We start from the raw sequence: 17,929 nt of genomic DNA, 5'->3' as shown, positions 1-17,929 counted from the left end.
GCGGCCCGGCCCCAAGCGTTACGCATGCTCTAATAGACGTTCTACCAGTTTTAAGACATGTGAAAAATTTAACAAAATTAATTTTCACCAAGGGCGGATCTAGTGTATATACACATGGGGCAATTGCCCCACCTGAGTTATCCATTTATACAAATATATATAGATAATATCACTATAATATGTGTATTTTATACTCCTTCCGTTCCGGGCTACTCGCTTATTTCCTTTTCGGCTCGGAGATTAAGGAATGAGTGTATAGGAAAGTCAAAAATGACGGCTGTAGGTGAAATTTTTTACTAAAAATGGAAAGAGTGCAAGTAACTTGAGACGCCCAAAAAGGAAATAAGTGCGAGTAGTGCGGGACGGAGGGAGTATTACTTTTGCCCCCTTAGTATTTTAATAGAAAAACCTTTATTGCCCCATTTGAAAAAAAAAATGTAAAGTCAGACATGTAATTAGGAGTAATATTTAATAAAACCTGAAAAAGAAAACAAAAAGTCATTGAGTGTTAAAGACCAAAGCTCTGGAACTTGTAGAGAAAAAGCAAAAGAAAAGTTATACGGGTTATTGAGAAAATATGCAATTCTTTGCCCACTCTTGTACAATTTTCTGGCTCCGCCCCTGTTTCACTATGACAAAAAAAAAAGTTCATTGCGATACAAAGGGAGTACATTTTCCTTCAACTTTAATACACAAAATAAGTGATATAGCTACAAAAGTGCAAAAGCTTTCTAATGAATCCAAGGTTGTCCCTAAAATCATTTTATAACTTAGCAAGTTTTTGCACATTTTACATGCTTCACATTATTATAAGCATGCATGTCCCTTATCACTATGCTTTGAACATTAATTATTTAGAAAAAGTAATCGATAATTAACAAATGTTAGGGTACCAACGAAAACAAAGGTTATTCGTCATTGATTAGATTCAAATTTATCGTCACAACAATATTTTATAACACGGGTGGTTGTTTGGATGAAAAATATGACTTTCATTTATTGAACTTTTTATGATTGAGTATATTTTTTTTCAACCAATACTTAGTAGATCGAACCAAATTAATAATAATAGGAGTACAATTTTGTTGATTAGACATTGTTCGTTTAATTAATAAGTTAGACGTTCGAACTCAAGTACGTGGGCGTGGGATGCAACTAAATAGACTGAACAAAATAATAATTTTATAACTTGAAATATCTTCTTATATAGGCTATAGTAGTTGTATAAGATATTATCATAAATAATTTGATGGTGGAATTTTGAATACTCGGAATAGTTTATATATATTGTTTGGAAGAATAAAAGGAAGAATATCCATCTATATACATCTGGTATGGTATGAGTCATGACCCAACATTATTAAATATGGGTTCAACTATTCGAGCTGTTAAATCTCTATATACATATGAAAAGGATATATAAACATAATCTTTGATGGTAATATAACATTATTGATGATGTTGACACATGCTGATTTGTTTTATGTATCAAATGTGGCAACAAAGACATTCACTATAAGTTTTGATAAATTTGACATTGACTCAATAGGAGGCCTTCCATGATGACATGTGTAGGAAATTACCAAAATACACATCAATATAACTGATTGTTTACGTTCCAAATTCAACATAAACAATATATTAATATAAAATTAGAACATGATTAGGTTTGTTTAGGTAGGTTAAGTTGTTACTTAACACATTGTCATTTTATCATGCCTTACAATCATGTGTTTGGCAGCATATATGTAAGAAGCATGACAATTAGTTGGAAAATAAAACGACAAATTATTTAAGAAAGTCATGAATTTTGATTAAATGTTTATCATTATAAAATTGAACACTAAGGGCCTGTTCGATTCCCAAGATAACTTTTATCTTCTCCATTCACACTTTCAACCAAATCTTAGCTAACAATTGTAGATTTGGGCCTGTTTGAATGGGCCCCTTTTCCCCTAATCTCATGACTAACCATCTCACCTCACCCCCTCCTACTAATTTGTCCATCTCGCTCTCCTCATTATTCTCCTCTCCACTCTACTATACAACCATGCATAATACTAATATAATCCTACCCTAGGTCTATTTTAGTGTATCTTAAACTGCATCTCAAGATAATTTTGTTTCATAAACCGAACAGCCACTAATAGTATTATTTAATTTGGTATAGTAACTTTAACATTTTGTGCAATTGTCTCATGGAGTCGGATTAGCGACTAGGGCGTATTCAAACGTAGAGTACCACTAAACAATGATAATTTTAAAACAAGGCATATGCGTATTAACTATATCCAAGGTTACATCAACATCATCGGTGGATCAACAAAACATAATTTGTGAGGCAGAACACATTCAAGAACCAACACATGATTCAAGGGATAAGAAGGTTGTCGTCGATGTTGAATAACAGAGACAATGCAATGATCATTACAGTAATGAATAATATACAATGAATGAAATAACTCTAATTCCAATAGATTGAAATGGAGTTGGCACACCTATCGAGCCAAAAGTAACTCCAAATATGGTTATTCAGTTATCATGGCCAACAATAAAATCAGTTGATCCATAATTTTAAATCCGCTATAAATAAAGACTAAATACTAACAAATGCAAAAAACTAGAACTAAAATTATACTCCTAAGAACACATGAAAAATATAGTTGAACAAAATATTTTTTATTTGATTGAAAAATTTATTTAAAAATCCCGTGTTTATTTTATAAAAAATATTGGGTTGGTGGAGATATAGTAGGGATACAAGTAGACAGTCCAGATGTCAAATTCCTAGTGGGTAAGAGGATTTAGCCTCTGCAGTTGGTGCGCCTCCAATTAATCACAGTTTATGAATTGATTGAAATCCGAACCCTGTTTCGTATCGATTATTCCACAAAGAAAATAAAAAAAAAGTGGAAAATGAGCAGCTTAACCAACTGCACTGACTCCATCACGAATGTTCATAGGCCTAACAACCTCAATTCCGCTACTCTCTCTACTTCCCTTCCGTTTCCTGTGAGCTTCAACCCCAATTCCTTCGGCCGGACTCCTCTGACGACGTCGTTATCCATGGACGCAGCCCTTTCTTCCAGAGTTAAAGCTTCATCCACCATCGGTACTCTCACTCTCTTTATAATTGACTTAAATTATCGCTTCAATGGATCATCTCTTGCGACTGAGTTAGAAATTAGAATTGTGATTCTCGCGGAATATGTTGTGCTTTTGGTGGATGTGGTGGTTGGATGATTGAATTTTTGCAGAATTGTGCCAGAAGTGTATTGCAGCTGAGCGTTTGCTCTCATTTTACGAGATGTTTTTGGTGAATGATTACGTTAGGACAATTCTTCGAGCTCATGTGAATGAGTGGATGTGAATAGTTGAGATTTGAGGGTTGTATTGTTGTACTCTGTTATTGTATATTTGTGGATAAGGCTGTATTCTTATAAGATTATTTTGGATGATAGTTGATTCATTTTAATATGGAGTATTTGTTTATGTTTGTTTTTTGTTTTGATGAAATGACAAACTAATGTTGACCGTTTTTTTGTGATATTTCTCTGGCTTCAGCATTTACCTTAGCAATGATGACATCTGCTTGAGAATATCAGACAGAGCTAGTTTGTTTTTCACTTTGCTCTGTCGATGCTACAGTAGCCTTATGCTTGCTCACAGCTTCGACTCTGACACAAAATTGGCAATGCCTAGTTTCTTGGAGACATTTAATCAATTTGTGTGTTTATGCTGTTATTGGCTGGTTTGTTATGTGAATTTTGTTTGTATAATTGAATGAACTATAATAGTGCAGTGATACCATGTGCTTATGATGAAAAGTAGTATTTGTGTGTGCAAGGCAGTTTTGATTCAAGTTGTTATCAGTCTATTAAATTTGTGCTTAATGTCTGAAGGTGCGCCTAACAACAAATTGGAAGCTTCATCTACTGGAGCAGTTGGAGCTAATGACCTGTTGATAGTTGGACCAGGAGTTTTGGGGCGTATAATAGCTGAAAAGTGGCGAGAGGTAATTTTTGGACCAAATATACGATGAGTATTATTGTTTGCTGAGTTTTCTGCATTAACACAATATTATCTATCTGGTGGATCTGTGACATGTGTTGTAACTTGATCTGGGAAGCTAAGTTTTTTAACAGTATCTCTGCCTAAATTTAAAATTGTCTTTGAGATAATTTATGACTTTCAAGCTTTATCCTAGTATCATGGGCCTTTGCCTTTTTACATTGTTGTCCTGTATGTCAAAACTGACGTACTTCTCTAAAGGTGAGCACTTGAATGTTGCAGGAACATCCAAGTTCTCAAATTTATGGGCAGACTCTTACGAGCAATCATCATGAAGAGTTATTGAAGATGGGGATTACTCCATCTCTGAAGGAAACCAAAGTAACTCATAAGTTTCCCTATGTCATCTTCTGTGCTCCTCCATCTAGAAATGTAGATTACCCTGGTGAAGTCAGGTAAGCATAAGAAAGTCTTGAAATTCACAGCGTGCAGGTTCTATACATTCTTTTTGCAGAGTTTAAGAGAAAAATGGCAGCTAATAATGATCCCCTTAGGAAGTCACTCAGGGCTGTAATGGGTTTGTTTTTTATGTTTAAATGCACCTGACTGACTGTACTCGTCAATCAGATAAGTTATACTTGTCAAAGCTTAGGATAGGCCAACAGGGTTACAATAGCATGTCTTTGCGTTATCATTTTAATACACCAAAATATACTTATTTAATCATGATAAGTTATATATATTTACACTATGTACTAATTGGTAACAATAGAAGCCAAGTTCTAACTTATTTTGTGTAACCAATTTCAATAGAGAAGCAACCTTAAATTGGAATGGTGAAGGGTGCTTCCTTTTTACTTCAAGCTCAGCTCCATATGACTGCAATGATAATGGGTACTGTGATGAGGTATGTAATCTGCCTGACAGGCAACTTTCTGATTATAATCCTTTCAATTAATAAATCTGATATATATTCCTGTGTTGTCTTTATATCAGAAATTCAATAAATGATTCTACTCTTTACTTGATGAGTTTTAATTTCTCTATAGGACACTCCATCTGTACCCATTGGGAGAAGCCCCAGAACAGATAATCTACTAAAATCGGAGAAAGTTGTGCTGGAAGCTGGTGGTTGTGTCGTTAGACTAGCTGGACTTTATATATCCTTCCAAGTGTTACCTAGGGTTGAATCTGCTCAAATCTTCCTAGTTATGGTAATGGAAATGCAGTGTGTAAGAACAACCTTAACTTGCATTACAAGGTAGATAGAGGTGCCCATACGTACTGGTTGGAGAAAGGGACTCTTGAAGTTCGGCCAGATCACATCCTTAATCTCATACATTATGAGGTAATCCCTGTCAATCATGTTCACTGCATGATTAGTTCAAATGACTTAAAAACTTATCATTAGGATTTTTCCCCTGATTGTGGTTTAGTTTGGTTCATTTGTCTGCAAATATGAATTAGTGCAATGTTTCATGTTCCTCCACAGGATGCTGCTTCACTGTCAATTGCTATATTAAAGAAGAATCTTCGTGGTAGGATTTTTCTTGGCTGTGACAATCACCCTCTGTCCAGGTTCCCATTCAACTAAATTTTCGTAAGATGTACATGCAATAGAATCAGCATAAAAGAAATCGAAGAACTGTTGCCAAATATGACATGTTGTATGCATTCAGGCAAGAAGTAATGGAATTGGTTAACAGGAGTGGAAAATATGGTAAGAAGTTTGACGCATTTACAGGTAAACTTGCATATCGGGACTGTGTCACTCATTTATATAAGGGTGCGTTTTGCAAAGAGTATTTACCTTTGAAATGTGCCAAAAGAATTAACATACGTATTTCTTGATCTTCTTCGGCTTATGTGAATGTCCTGGAAGCCATGCAGTGCTCTAAACACCCCATTTGAGAACTCCGACCTTATGACATTTTCTTTCTATTGTTTGGCAGGAACATCAGATCCTCTAGGTAAGAAATTGAACAACTCTAAAACTCGTGCAGAACTTGGATGGGAGCCAAAATATCCAAGCTTCGCGCAATTTCTTGAGACTCTGTGAGTAGGTCGTGTGAAAGAATCCTCATAGAGTGACTTACTTAACGACCTGGTAGTGTGTAGTGAGCGCTGACCATTAAGTATAACTTTTATCTGATTCACGCTACCAGATGTTGCATTCTTTTGGAATTCTCAAATATTTGCACCTTTAGTTCAAAAATCACTAATCATATTAAAATTCCTCACTTGTTCTCTTCAATATGCCCCCATTTTAGCTTTTTTGTTGGATTCATGTGGTTGTTTAACACCTTTTATAGTGGCATAATTTTTTGAGACTCTGCGTGCTTTCTCTTTTTTTTTGAAAAAATTTCAAACTTTTTTTTTTGGATGGACATTTGAATAAGTTACATTTTTAGAAAAGCTTATGTTGAGGAAGCTTTTGAATTTGGTAGCATTTGTTGCTCTCATTTCCACTTGTGGGAGGTTATTTAAAAAGAGTAAAGTCTATTTTTGATCTTAAACATACGTTAATTTTAGGATTTAGATAAAAAAAAACATTAGTTTGTTAGCTTCATATCCTTGGTATGAATTGAATCATTTGAATCCTAAAACTGACAGTATTATTAAATTTGACTGCTAAAGCAATTTTGATCCGATTAGTAAATTAAACATCATTAATTAATCACTTAAACAATAGATTAGAGTTCAGTTTTGATTGTTAACATATAAGCATTTTATGTTTTTGTCTTATAAGAGCATCTCCAATGGCGGCGAGCGGGCCGGCTAGCCGATTTCTGGCGCTCGCCGGTCCGCTCGCCGAACCATTGGAACCGGCGAGTGCCATTTCGGCGAAAAAATCGGCTAGCGTTGGCTGATTCGCGAGCGCTCGCCGATCCGCTCGCCGCCATTGCAGGCTCAGGACTGACAAGCATTCGGCGAGCGAATTTAATTTTTTTTTTAATTTTTGAAACACTATATATACGCGATTTGCACGTCATTTTCATTCACACCACTTGTTTTAACGAGTACTATCTCTATCTTAATTTCTGTATAAGATCAATAACGCCAAATGGAGAACAACAACGAAGGTACTCCAGTGACGAGTGGGTCTCAAACTCCCCCAGTACCCGTGGGAGGTGGATGGGGTCCGATGCCCGGGTACTACAACATGTACACGTGGCAGCAGATGATGCCCGAGGAGTTTTTTTAATAATGTAATTTTTTTAAAATTAATATATTTTTTAATGTACTTTTTTTAAATTAATGTATTTTTTATTGTACTTTTTTTAATTTAAATAATATTATTGAATTTTCTAGTATCTGTGTCGTACATTTAATTCCGTATTTTGTGTGATTGTCAATTATTTATTTTATATAATTAGGGGTGATGTGGCTAGGCTATTGTTTAAAAAGGACATTTTTCTTTGTAGTAGTATAGAAACCAAACAATAAATATTGAAAATCAAGAATGAAAAATGAAAAGCAAAATTGTTTATGCAGTTGCTAACAACCTAAAAAAAATATTCCATTTCAGGTCCACCACATTTTCTAATAAAAATCCTGCAAAATCAAACAACCCCTTTTAACTCATTTTAAATGTCTTAAATCTTTGTTAGATTTTTATTTTTTTGGTATTTATTTTTAATTCTAATTTTTAATTAAATTTTTATTTATAGATGAATAGACTAAATACACAGCGTTCATTTCATTTGCATATTTGACTACCAAATACTTATATTTGCAAACTTATGAAGCACCTCAAACCTCTATTTATATTTGTGATTTTCAAAACTATAAAGATTTTTCAAAAACTTTTTGATCCAATGCATATAACTTACTAGTTTGAAATTCAAATACAAAACTGTCATCCTTACTGTCACCAATGCTTCATCCTTTCTGTCATCAAAGCTTCTACAATAATATCAATACTTTTTTTTTCACTAAAATTATCTAGATTTACTCTTTAAAATATTAAAAAACAAGCAAAATCCTAGATGGCACCTTCTTCCCAAAATCGTATATGCTATCGTCGGACACTTCATCTTCATTTTCACTGAATTATTATCTCATCTTTGAACAAGTCAACAACAACAGCAACAGCATCTTCATTCCAATAGTCAACAACAGCAACTTCTTCGTGATTCTCTCCCTCTTCAAATTCGTTATTTACAGCAATTTCTAACTCACCATTCCTTCTCAAATTTGACACAACCTCCTGCACTTCTCTCTCTCGACCAGAATTCCTCGAATTAGTGAAATCTCCGCCTACTCTCTTATTTTGTTTTCTTGCGCCGTCAACCTCCAGCTCTCGGAGTTCACCCGCCAGTGTCGGCCGTTCACGCTTCTATCCGGTCACAGTGCCGCCTCCGTCGCCGGCGTCCAGCAGCTGTCGCCGCCGCTGCCGTCCCCTATTCCTCTCGTCTTTCTCTCCTTCTATCACTGTCCCAACCGAACAACAACTCCAATTCGTCGCCCCGCACACGCTGCCGCCTGGTCCTCCGTCGTGCAGCGCTGCTGTTCACCCCGGTCCAGCCACCACTGCTCCACCGTCGCACTCTCTAAATCTCCAACCAACCCGGAGGTGCACCAGCGGGGGGGCAGCAAGCTGCAGTCTGAGCGTCCAACTTCCCGAGAGCAGACCGAAACTTAGGGATTGCGATAGGTCGGGGAGGAAGTCGTAGTTGGTTGCGGCAAGGAGGGCGACACGGACTGGATTGGGATAACTGTGAGATGAGGTGCCGGAAGAAGAATCCGAGCAACCAGTCATACGGCAGTGGGAAAAGTGGCTGCCATTTAGTGGAGATCGAATCGCCGGTGGCGATTTGCAGGGTATCCGAGAGGTGTTGGAGCTTATAGGCGGGGACAAGTAAGGGGAACGAGAGAGAGAGGCAGAGGTGGCCAGGTGATCGGGGATTCCGGTGGCTAGCAACTAGTAGTGATGCTCGGAGGCATCGTGGTGGTAGTGCTGCTTTGGATTTTCCAGCGGCGTCATTTTGATGTTTAAGAGGTGAGATTATCAGTAAAAAAAAGGAAGATGAATGCGTTGACAATATTTTGGGAAGAAGGTGTCATCTAGGATTTTGCTTGTTTTTTAATATTTTAAAGAGTGAATACATGTCACTATTTTATTGGTGGAGTAGCAAGTGGTGTAGCATGTGGGGGAGGTGATCCGCTCCGATAAAAATGGGTCTTTTAGTTCTTTATATAGCTTGCCAAGTTATGCCCATAAATTATTGGCCCGGCCCGAATCTTTTTTTAATGAAAAAAGAAAAAGTGGGAATTTTCAAACTCAAATTGGGGATTCAACTTTTAGCTATTTATTTATGTTCATTTCAATTCCGGAAAAAAGAAAAAAAATGAGGACTTCCCCTAAAAAAAATAGGATAAATATGTAAAGCAAAGAAAAGCGACCAATAATTCACTGTATAATTGCCTTTGCTTTTATGGTTTTATGTCATTAGTCTCATTTTTGACCGCCATTATCGCGGGCTTTTACAAAATCATAATTGCTGCTTTTGCTTTCTTCGGTACTCATAATTCATAAATCTAGGGTTTATTGCTCCATTAACACTGCAAAGATTCTTGCTTTATTACTCATATCACTGTTTACAGCAATTCCCCATTTAGGTTATTCGCGTATATATTTGAATTGAGTAATATTTGTGTTTTTATTTTTCCTATTCCTAGCTATAGTTTGAAGTGTGCTTCTTTCCATGCCTGAATGTTTATTTTTAATATAGTTATTTGGTGGTATTTTGGTGGGGTTTTGAATGAGGGGCAAGATTTTGCTATGTGGTGAGAAATGAGGGCTGGAGTGACTGAGAGATGGGGTGTGCTTTCGGGAAAGATATTTCTGATTCTGGCTCTCCCGGTGGGAATGGTGTTGTGGATAGGAGGAGAGAGAAGGGAAGGGAGAGAGAGTTGTCAGTGACAGCTGAGAGTGGGGAGAGAAGAGTGGAGAGTTCAGTAAGTAAAGCAAATGGTGGTGATGTTCAGACTGATGGGGTTAAGAAGGAGGATTTGAAGGATGGGATAGCGAGGCAATCGAGAAACGAAAAGAGGAGGGTGAAGCCGAATCCTAGGTTAAGTAACCCGCGTAATAATGTTCATGGTGAGCAAGTGGCTGCTGGATGGCCTTCTTGGCTCGTGGCAGTTGCCGGTGAGGCTCTCAGCGGTTGGATCCCCCGCCGGGCTGATACATTCGAGAAGCTCGATAAGGCAAGCTGATTTTCAGTTATAGTCATGTTTTGAGTGTGTTTATCTAGTTTACTGGAATGTTTATTTTGTTGTTCTTTTTTTCTGTTGATGTTGTGTGTTTATGCTTGTTTAGATTGGACAAGGTACATATAGTAATGTGTATAAAGCTAGGGATGCTCTAACCGGAAACATTGTTGCGCTGAAGAAGGTTAGATTCGATAATTTAGAGCCAGAGAGCATAAGGTTTATGGCTAGGGAGATTTTAATTCTGCGCCGTTTGGATCATCCAAACGTCATCAAATTGCAAGGTTTGGTAACCTCAAGGATGTCATGTAGTTTATACCTAGTTTTTGATTATATGCCACATGATTTGGCTGGCCTTTCATCGAGTCCCAGCATCAAGTTTACAGAGCCTCAGGTAGGATTCTGCCCGTTGGTGTGATCTAGTATTTTGCCTCTGCGCTAGAATTTGAAGATTTTCGTCTAAATTGATACTGTAGGTGAAATGCTTTGTGCACCAGCTGTTGTCTGGCCTAGAACACTGCCACAGCCGCTATGTTTTGCACCGTGATATTAAAGGTTCCAACCTTTTAATTGACGACGAAGGAGTTTTGAAGATTGCTGATTTTGGGTTGGCTTCCTCCTTCGACCCCACCAACAAACAGCCTATGACAAGCCGTGTGGTTACTCTGTGGTATAGAGCACCCGAGCTGCTTCTTGGCGCCACTGACTATGGTGTGGGAATTGACTTGTGGAGCGCTGGGTGCATCTTAGCCGAGCTATTTGCTGGGAAGCCCATTATGACGGGGAGGACAGAGGTAACACTGCAGCCATTAGATTTTAGGCTCTTCGCGACGTTTATTATAGCCCAAAAATGCTCACTCTAAGTGATGATTGTTGATTTACTCAAATTCTTGTGCTCAGGTGGAACAACTACACAGGATTTTTAAGTTATGTGGTTCTCCGTCTGATGAGTATTGGAAAAAGTCAAAGCTACCGCATGCAACCATATTCAAGCCACAACAAGCATACAAAAGGCGTATAGCAGAGGCATTTAAGGATTTCCCACAGTCGTCACTGCCGTTGATTGAGACACTACTTGCTATTGATCCAGCTGAGCGTCAAACTGCCACAGCTTCTTTAAGTAGCGACGTGAGTTCTCTCTCTATCATGCACACTCACTCACTCTCATCAATCTTGCCTCTAAACATGATAAAAAGAATAAAATCTGTAAACACTATTTATATGATAGACAATCCTCCCAATGTATGAAAGTCGATAGCTTCCCTTCTATTCCCTCAATGGTTTCTTGAATTTGCCTCACTGCACAAATCTTTCTCTGATCAACCTCCCATTTTCTATGTGGTTGTGAGCTAATATGCATTTAATGGTTTATGTTTTGGCAGTTCTTCACTACAAAACCTTATGCATGTGATCCTTCAAGCCTTCCAAAGTACCCCCCAAGTAAAGAGATGGATGCTAAGCGTCGGGATGAAGAAGCTAGAAGGTCTGGTTTGATAGGTGTCAAGTGTCTTATAGCACTAGTTTACCTCTCAGTGTATATAAATAAGTTCGGGCTGTATTAATTTGGAGTAACATGTAATTTATTAAATATTACAGGTTGAGAGCTGGCGGTAAGACAAATGCAGATGGTGTGAAGAAACCACGAACACGTGAACGAGCAATGAGGAAAATGCATGCCCCTGAAGCCAATGCAGAGCTTCAAGCCAACCTTGATGTAAGATTTGTCTTTCAATCACCTCTTTATCTTCTTGCAATTTGTGATCATAAAAATCATGCTTATAAATCCACCGAAACCTTACCTTGGTAATGGACATTAAAACTTTTTTTTCCTGTTCAAGAACTGATGCTTCTCTATCTCTATATGGTGAGCAAAATGATGTTTCTCCATCTTTTTTGTCAGTATACTTTAAACCGCATTTGTTATTAGTGTTAGCATATCTGCCCGGTGTAAAGGTATTGAACATGATCTTATTTCCAATAAATTAATTAATTACCTCTCAAATATTTGATGTTGGGATACTAGTCATTCTCATGATGGCATAAATGCAAAAACTTACAAAAAATACTGCTAGGAGAGATTACATACAGAGTTTCATGTCTATTGTGGAAATCGTAGCATAAAAGTTTCAAAGTTCATTCCGTGTGATGCATTTATCTCTAAACTGGAGCACCTTTGTTTCACTCCTTGAAACAGAGGCGGCGTCTGATCAACCACGCAAACGCAAAGAGCAAAAGCGAGAAATTTCCCCCTCCGCATCAAGATGGAGGACTCGGCTACACCTTGGGCTCGTCACATCTAATTGACCCAGCCTTTGATCCTCCTGACGTCCCGTTCAGTTCCATGAACTTCTCGTATGCCAAAGAACCCATCCAAACATGGTCAGGCCCGTTGGCTGACCCTGCTGGTGTCAGGGCTTCAAGAAGGAAGTCAAAGCAGTCCAAGAAGAGTTCTGTACTGAATTAATCAACTCGGAGGCATCTCACAAGATACGGCACAAGCTCTTTTCCCGGTATGTGCCTCTATTTGAATCTCTTTCCCGGCCAGATAATCTGCTATTCTTTGAGAGAAAAAAACTTATCCCACATTTCTTGTTTCTGTATATTTTTTTGGGATCGTGAGAATATTTACAGTTTCTGTATATACTGAAAAGTTTCCCCTTTCCAATGGAACATACAGTAATCTTGATCTATGAGAGGATTTCAATTTCAATATCAATATATGCAGTCTCCTTTGATCTTCTTGTTTTTTTTGGTTATTATAAATAATTCCACATCAATCCGGCGGTCCATGTCATCTCTACTTGGCCGGTAATTTGAACACGGCCCGTAAAGTTAACATCAGTGCAAAACTCGGGCTATTTTTGTTATATCTTAGATTCGGGCTAAAAATCACCACGAGATCAAGATTCGGGCTATAATTTAAGAATCACTTTGGTTTGTTCATCTCATTGAAATTTTCTTGTTGAAGTATTAATGAGTTTATTTGACCTTGTTGCCAAATTCAATAACAAAAAGGAGCACTATATCTGCTCAAAATATTTGCAACATGTAATAAACTGCAGAAAAGAAGAAAGAATCCAGCAATAGTTATATCTATAGATTTTGATAAAATACATTGACCCCAAAATAATGAATAATGTGTAAAAACATGTATATTGACAAAGATGTTTGGGTAGTTTGTGACATTATTTAATTAAACCTCCTCCAAACTAACTACCACTTCCAATTCTAATATTCTATCAGTAAGTTGACCTACACCAAGACTTCTGTCCTTTATCTCTAAACTCACATAGACCAAGACTTCTGCCCTTTATCTCTAAACTCCCTTCATATCTCTCTCTCTAACCTGCAATGGGGAAGCTCTGCTGTGAGTCAGACGATGGCGGAATCGACATCCAAGGACTTCTCGTTGCGATTTTGATTGCAGTCATACTGATGGCTTTATGCATGCCGGCGCCAAGAAAACGCGTTACGTACGTGTATCGTTGTTAGATCAAGAAAATCGGTATGAAAAATCTTCAAACATTTCTTCTCTGTGCTGTGTGTGTGTGTGGAATGTGAGTTTTGATGATGAAAATGGTAGATTATGATGAGTTGCAGCGTTTAATTTTCAATAGATATATGTTCTTAATAAAACCTACTCCATATTTCTATTGCTAGAATCATTGCACTGTTTCATCCCAAGAATCAAATGCATTTGTGCTGTTACAATAATCTTTAATTAAAAAAAATAGTACTACTAGTTTTTAATGAGCTAATTATAATGTTGGTCTTCTATCAATTTCTGTAACAAAATTATTTTGTAATTGAGGGTGAATGCCTACAACCTTATATCAATTATTATATGGTAGTTGGATTGTCACATATCGCTTCAGTTTTATTATAATCATTCCAAACATAATTAATATTCAGAGTATCCTGACCTAATCTTGTTGAATTTGTCAGTAGTAAAAAAAACTACTATAATAATAAAATCAAATTTTCATAATTTGTGAAAATAGCAATTAATACTATTAAATCAATTGTTTTTGAGTCGAGTCTAACAATTCAAATAATCTGAATTTTCTTGCGAAATTAGTAGGATGTAATTTAAGAGAAGTTAATCTGCTTTTACTAATTGTTTCTTTGTTGCCTTTTTCAGATTTCTGGATTACTGATTAGCCTTGTGAAGTGATGTTCATGGCTCATTTGTTTTTCTTTTTCTTCAATTTTCAGTTTAATTGTCTGGGCATGTATTCAGTTTGATTGAGGAAGATTTGAATTCCCAATTGTATTTGTTTCAGATATTCACATATCCTCCATGTATTTGACAGATAAAAAAATCCTTGATCATATGAAAATAACTTCTTGAACACTTTTTAATATGAAGAAAAAAGAAACTAGATTTATAATTATGCAATTGGGTATGGACTTTATCCTAGTTTGACAACGATATCTTGACCCGTCAGATCGTTTCACACAAAAAATCAAAGAGGTGTGAAACACGACCACAACGAATTCCGCCTCTAACTTATGTGGTTTGCAAGCTATTGCACGTGATCGATCAAAATTTATCGAGAAAAGTAAGGAATTACAAGCTGCAAAGATTTGTACTGTACAAACACATTGTTATCTTTAAGCATAATGCAATCAGTTTTATCTAAACTTTACATGATTATTATACATTTACAAAGAAAATGAAGAAACTGCAACCCCATATATATTTACATTGTTGATCCTTTTCATATCATTACACATGAGCAACTTGGTGAGACCAGGAGGTGTGAGTTGACTTAGCAGCAGAGATCTGTACACGGATAACCTCGTGGACCGCGCCACGATGAAGCACGCCGAAGACATCTTCCTTAGACACGGCGAGATCCCCCAACGAGACGTTCCTCAAGTGGAACTCATCCCTTAGGCGAAACCCGTAGAACCATCTCCCCAGCTTCCACCACTGGACGCACACCTGCCTCTCCGAGACCTCGCTGCTATTGAGTGCTTCGATCACATTCTCAGCCTGAATATGCAATACTACTTTGATATCAACACAAGCAAGAAAATCACAATTTAAATGAATTTTATTCTTGAAGTTTGTCACATATCTATGCAACTTAACAAGTACAGTTATCGGTCAAAATGAAGCACGGACTATAATCAAACGGGCGCAACAGGGGCAGCAAGTTACCGGGATTTCAAGCCAAACGATGCAGTAATGCAAGCCGACCAAGTTAAGCAGCACGTTGAGCTCTGGCTTCAGCAAGAACATCTGAACATCTTTGAATCCAGTCTGATGGGAGTTCAATAGTTCAACTGCCTTCAAATAATTCCCAACCTCGATGGACTCATAAGCTAAAGCTCTTTCAATAAAATCCGCGACTGACCCTACTTTTCCTGCCATCTCGTTGTGCTTGCTAACGTACAAACCTCTCCATCTCTACAGTAATCAAACAACACAAAACCTCTATTAAGAGCCTCATAAGAGTAACTCATACAAAGATTGATGCATAAATCAAGATCGAGTTATCCTAAGCACTATGATCATTCCGAATGCCTTTCTACTAGTCCATCTACAACAGGAGGCAGCCACACGAGAATTCATCCGTTCACAACTCGCACACCATTTCATGTCCCACTCTAGTTATAGAAAAACTCACACAAATGAGATATTCTAAGCACTATGATCATTCCAAATGCGTTTCTACTAGTCCATCTACAACACGAGGCAGAAACACAAGATTCCCCAATTCACAATACTAGAAATGAGCCACTCACCCCTTAAAAGGCCTTATAAGGGGTGAGTGGCCCATTTCTAATATGGTACCAGAGTGGGCCCAAGTCGATGATGGATTTTATCTCTTTATCTCTTCTCTTGCCTGCCCACGTGATGGAAGTTCGATGTGTCATTCCGGCCCACACGTGAGGGGGCGTGTCAAAACTCTTAAATCTTGTCCCACGTCGACTTGGTAATGAATTAATGATCATAGCTCATCTATATAAGTATGGATAACCCTCCCCTTATAAGACCTTTTAAGGGGTGAGTGGCCCATTTCTAATACACAAGTTGTACACCATTTCATGTCCCACTGATTAGTCCACTATTTATAACAGAGGTATCCTTCGTGCTAAGATCATCTTGATTGCCTTTCTACTACTCCCCTGAACGAGGCAATCCTCCAATCCACTATCGTAGGCCGTTTCATATCCATTCTACCAAGAAAGAAACTTTAAGTATAACACAGATCAAAATGAACCCCTAATCATAAAATGCATAACCATTATATGAAGTTTCCATCTGAAATGGAAACTTCAAGAATCTTGAAGTCCCTAATTCCACTTCCAAATGAAGGAAATCAAGCATAGCATTAGTAAGTAATTATAACCCCAAAATTTCAAGGTCACTCAATTTCCATTCAGAAAAAAAAAAACTCAGCAAAAATGAGCCAACATAAAAAATCTGAACTTTACAACAGCATAAAAAAGAATCAACCACAAATAAAACTCAAACTTCTACAAAAACAAAAACAACCTTGGAATTGGGGGTCGATTTGTGATCGTTGGGTTCAGTCTGATCCTCAAAAATTAGAGGCCACCTGTCCTTGCATAGACCTTCCCACACACAATCAGACCCACACAGCTCCCTCCAGAACCTCGAACAACTACCTAAAGAACACACATCAAAAACCTACAAAAAAGAAATAAAGATCAAATCTTTTTCAAAGCCCACTTCATCAAAAACGATTTCCAGCACAATTAAGACAAAATAATAAGAAAAACGTAAAAAAGAATTGATACTCGTGTGAGAAAGAAAGTACCTGAAGAGATGAGGCGATTTTGAGGGCAATATCATAAGGCAGCGAATTCTGTATATTGATTGATCGATGCATGTCGGTGGGCTCTTTCAAGAAAACTTCTTGGAATGAAGGGAGAAAAGGGAGATGAACGAATTCTACAGTAATCAGGTATAGTGTACACGGGATTGTGTCTATTCAGGAAAAGCTTCCATCTCTATTACTCCAAAAGTCGATATTGATTTAAACGTGACTTAGCTAATTGGAGCGCACACGGTTCCCAATCCTTAGGTTTCAATCTCGGTTTCAAGAACATGAATAAGATGGTTATATTTCATTTTTACAATAATTTTTTTTTCCTTTCTATTTTAGTCTATCCTATAATAAGGGTTATATTTCATTTTTACATAAATAGTAAGTAGATTCCACATTTCACTACTTTATTCCACTTATATTTTATTTTAAACTAATGTATATAAGTGAGACTTATATTCCACTAACTTTTACAATCCATTTTTCTCTACATTTCTTAAAACTCGGTCATAACCAAATAAGACTTTTATTGCCAAACGGAGGGAGTAGCATTATTGCGGTTTTTAAACCGTCGTTTGGTTCCAGTTATGGGTTGGAATTGGCAGTTCTGAACCGATGATCAATTGCCGATCCTGGTCCGATTCAATTTGGACGCCATTGCTTACACACATGTACTATATATACATGCTTACACACATGAATATATACATAAGTCGTTTAGTTTTTTTGGTGCAAATGTAAATGGCTCCCTCTCCTATTAATTGATATCAATTTTTTTTTGTTTATGCCTATTTAACTAACATTCTTACATTTTACTATTTCATAAATCTCATATTCCATTAATTCATTCTACTTATATTTAATTATAAAATTAGTAAAAATATATATAAGAGAAATTC

The 17,929-nt window shown here is 37.1% G+C and overlaps 3 protein-coding genes across 3 annotated transcripts; 2 read left to right on the top strand and 1 right to left on the bottom strand.

Moving 5' to 3' along the window:
- Positions 1-2,874: 2,874 nt before the first annotated feature.
- On the top strand, positions 2,875-6,265 carry LOC121783262. The gene is made up of 9 exons (XM_042181292.1): positions 2,875-3,112; positions 3,903-4,015; positions 4,294-4,466; positions 4,825-4,918; positions 5,061-5,171; positions 5,270-5,359; positions 5,504-5,589; positions 5,691-5,755; positions 5,964-6,265. The coding sequence occupies exons 1-9, from the start codon at positions 2,917-2,919 to the stop codon at positions 6,068-6,070; spliced, it is 1,035 nt and encodes a 344-aa protein (XP_042037226.1). The 5' UTR covers positions 2,875-2,916; the 3' UTR covers positions 6,071-6,265.
- A 3,080-nt stretch (positions 6,266-9,345) lies between these two features.
- Positions 9,346-12,943, top strand: LOC121783255 (probable serine/threonine-protein kinase At1g54610). Its single transcript, XM_042181279.1, has 7 exons — positions 9,346-10,224; positions 10,337-10,621; positions 10,704-11,021; positions 11,128-11,355; positions 11,610-11,710; positions 11,824-11,941; positions 12,422-12,943. Exons 1-7 carry the CDS (start codon positions 9,832-9,834, stop codon positions 12,689-12,691), a joined length of 1,713 nt encoding a protein of 570 aa, XP_042037213.1. The 5' UTR covers positions 9,346-9,831; the 3' UTR covers positions 12,692-12,943.
- Positions 12,944-14,797: 1,854 nt separating this feature from the next.
- On the bottom strand, positions 14,798-17,289 carry LOC121759368. The gene is made up of 4 exons (XM_042154927.1): positions 17,022-17,289; positions 16,736-16,891; positions 15,395-15,643; positions 14,798-15,226 (listed from the first exon to the last, which is right to left on the bottom strand). Exons 1-4 carry the CDS (start codon positions 17,091-17,093, stop codon positions 14,957-14,959), a joined length of 747 nt encoding a protein of 248 aa, XP_042010861.1. The 5' UTR covers positions 17,094-17,289; the 3' UTR covers positions 14,798-14,956.
- Positions 17,290-17,929: the final 640 nt, after the last annotated feature.

The sequence above is a fragment of the Salvia splendens genome, chromosome 2, assembly GCF_004379255.2.
Source record: "Salvia splendens isolate huo1 chromosome 2, SspV2, whole genome shotgun sequence".
In the NCBI taxonomy this organism is placed as follows: Eukaryota; Viridiplantae; Streptophyta; class Magnoliopsida; order Lamiales; family Lamiaceae; genus Salvia; species Salvia splendens.
Note: the sequence above shows the minus strand (reverse complement) of the source record. Positions and strands in the feature narration are given on the sequence as shown.

Bases quoted from the DNA above. Each gene is read 5' to 3' on its own strand.
- LOC121783255 (XM_042181279.1), top strand. From the start codon at position 9,832: ATGGGGTGTGCTTTCGGGAAAGATATTTCTGATTCTGGCTCTCCCGGT. The intron at 11,022-11,127 runs GTAACACTGCAG...TCTTGTGCTCAG, and splicing joins TTATGACGGGGAGGACAGAG to GTGGAACAACTACACAGGAT. The intron at 11,711-11,823 runs GTCTGGTTTGAT...TAAATATTACAG, and splicing joins CGGGATGAAGAAGCTAGAAG to GTTGAGAGCTGGCGGTAAGA.
- LOC121783262 (XM_042181292.1), top strand. From the start codon at position 2,917: ATGAGCAGCTTAACCAACTGCACTGACTCCATCACGAATGTTCATAGG. The intron at 4,467-4,824 runs GTAAGCATAAGA...CAATTTCAATAG, and splicing joins GATTACCCTGGTGAAGTCAG to AGAAGCAACCTTAAATTGGA. The intron at 4,919-5,060 runs GTATGTAATCTG...ATTTCTCTATAG, and splicing joins ATAATGGGTACTGTGATGAG to GACACTCCATCTGTACCCAT.
- LOC121759368 (XM_042154927.1), bottom strand. From the start codon at position 17,093: ATGCATCGATCAATCAATATACAGAATTCGCTGCCTTATGATATTGCC. The intron at 16,892-17,021 runs GTACTTTCTTTC...TCTTTTTTGTAG, and splicing joins AAATCGCCTCATCTCTTCAG to GTTTTTGATGTGTGTTCTTT. The intron at 15,227-15,394 runs GTAACTTGCTGC...TTGCATATTCAG, and splicing joins TCGTTTGGCTTGAAATCCCG to GCTGAGAATGTGATCGAAGC.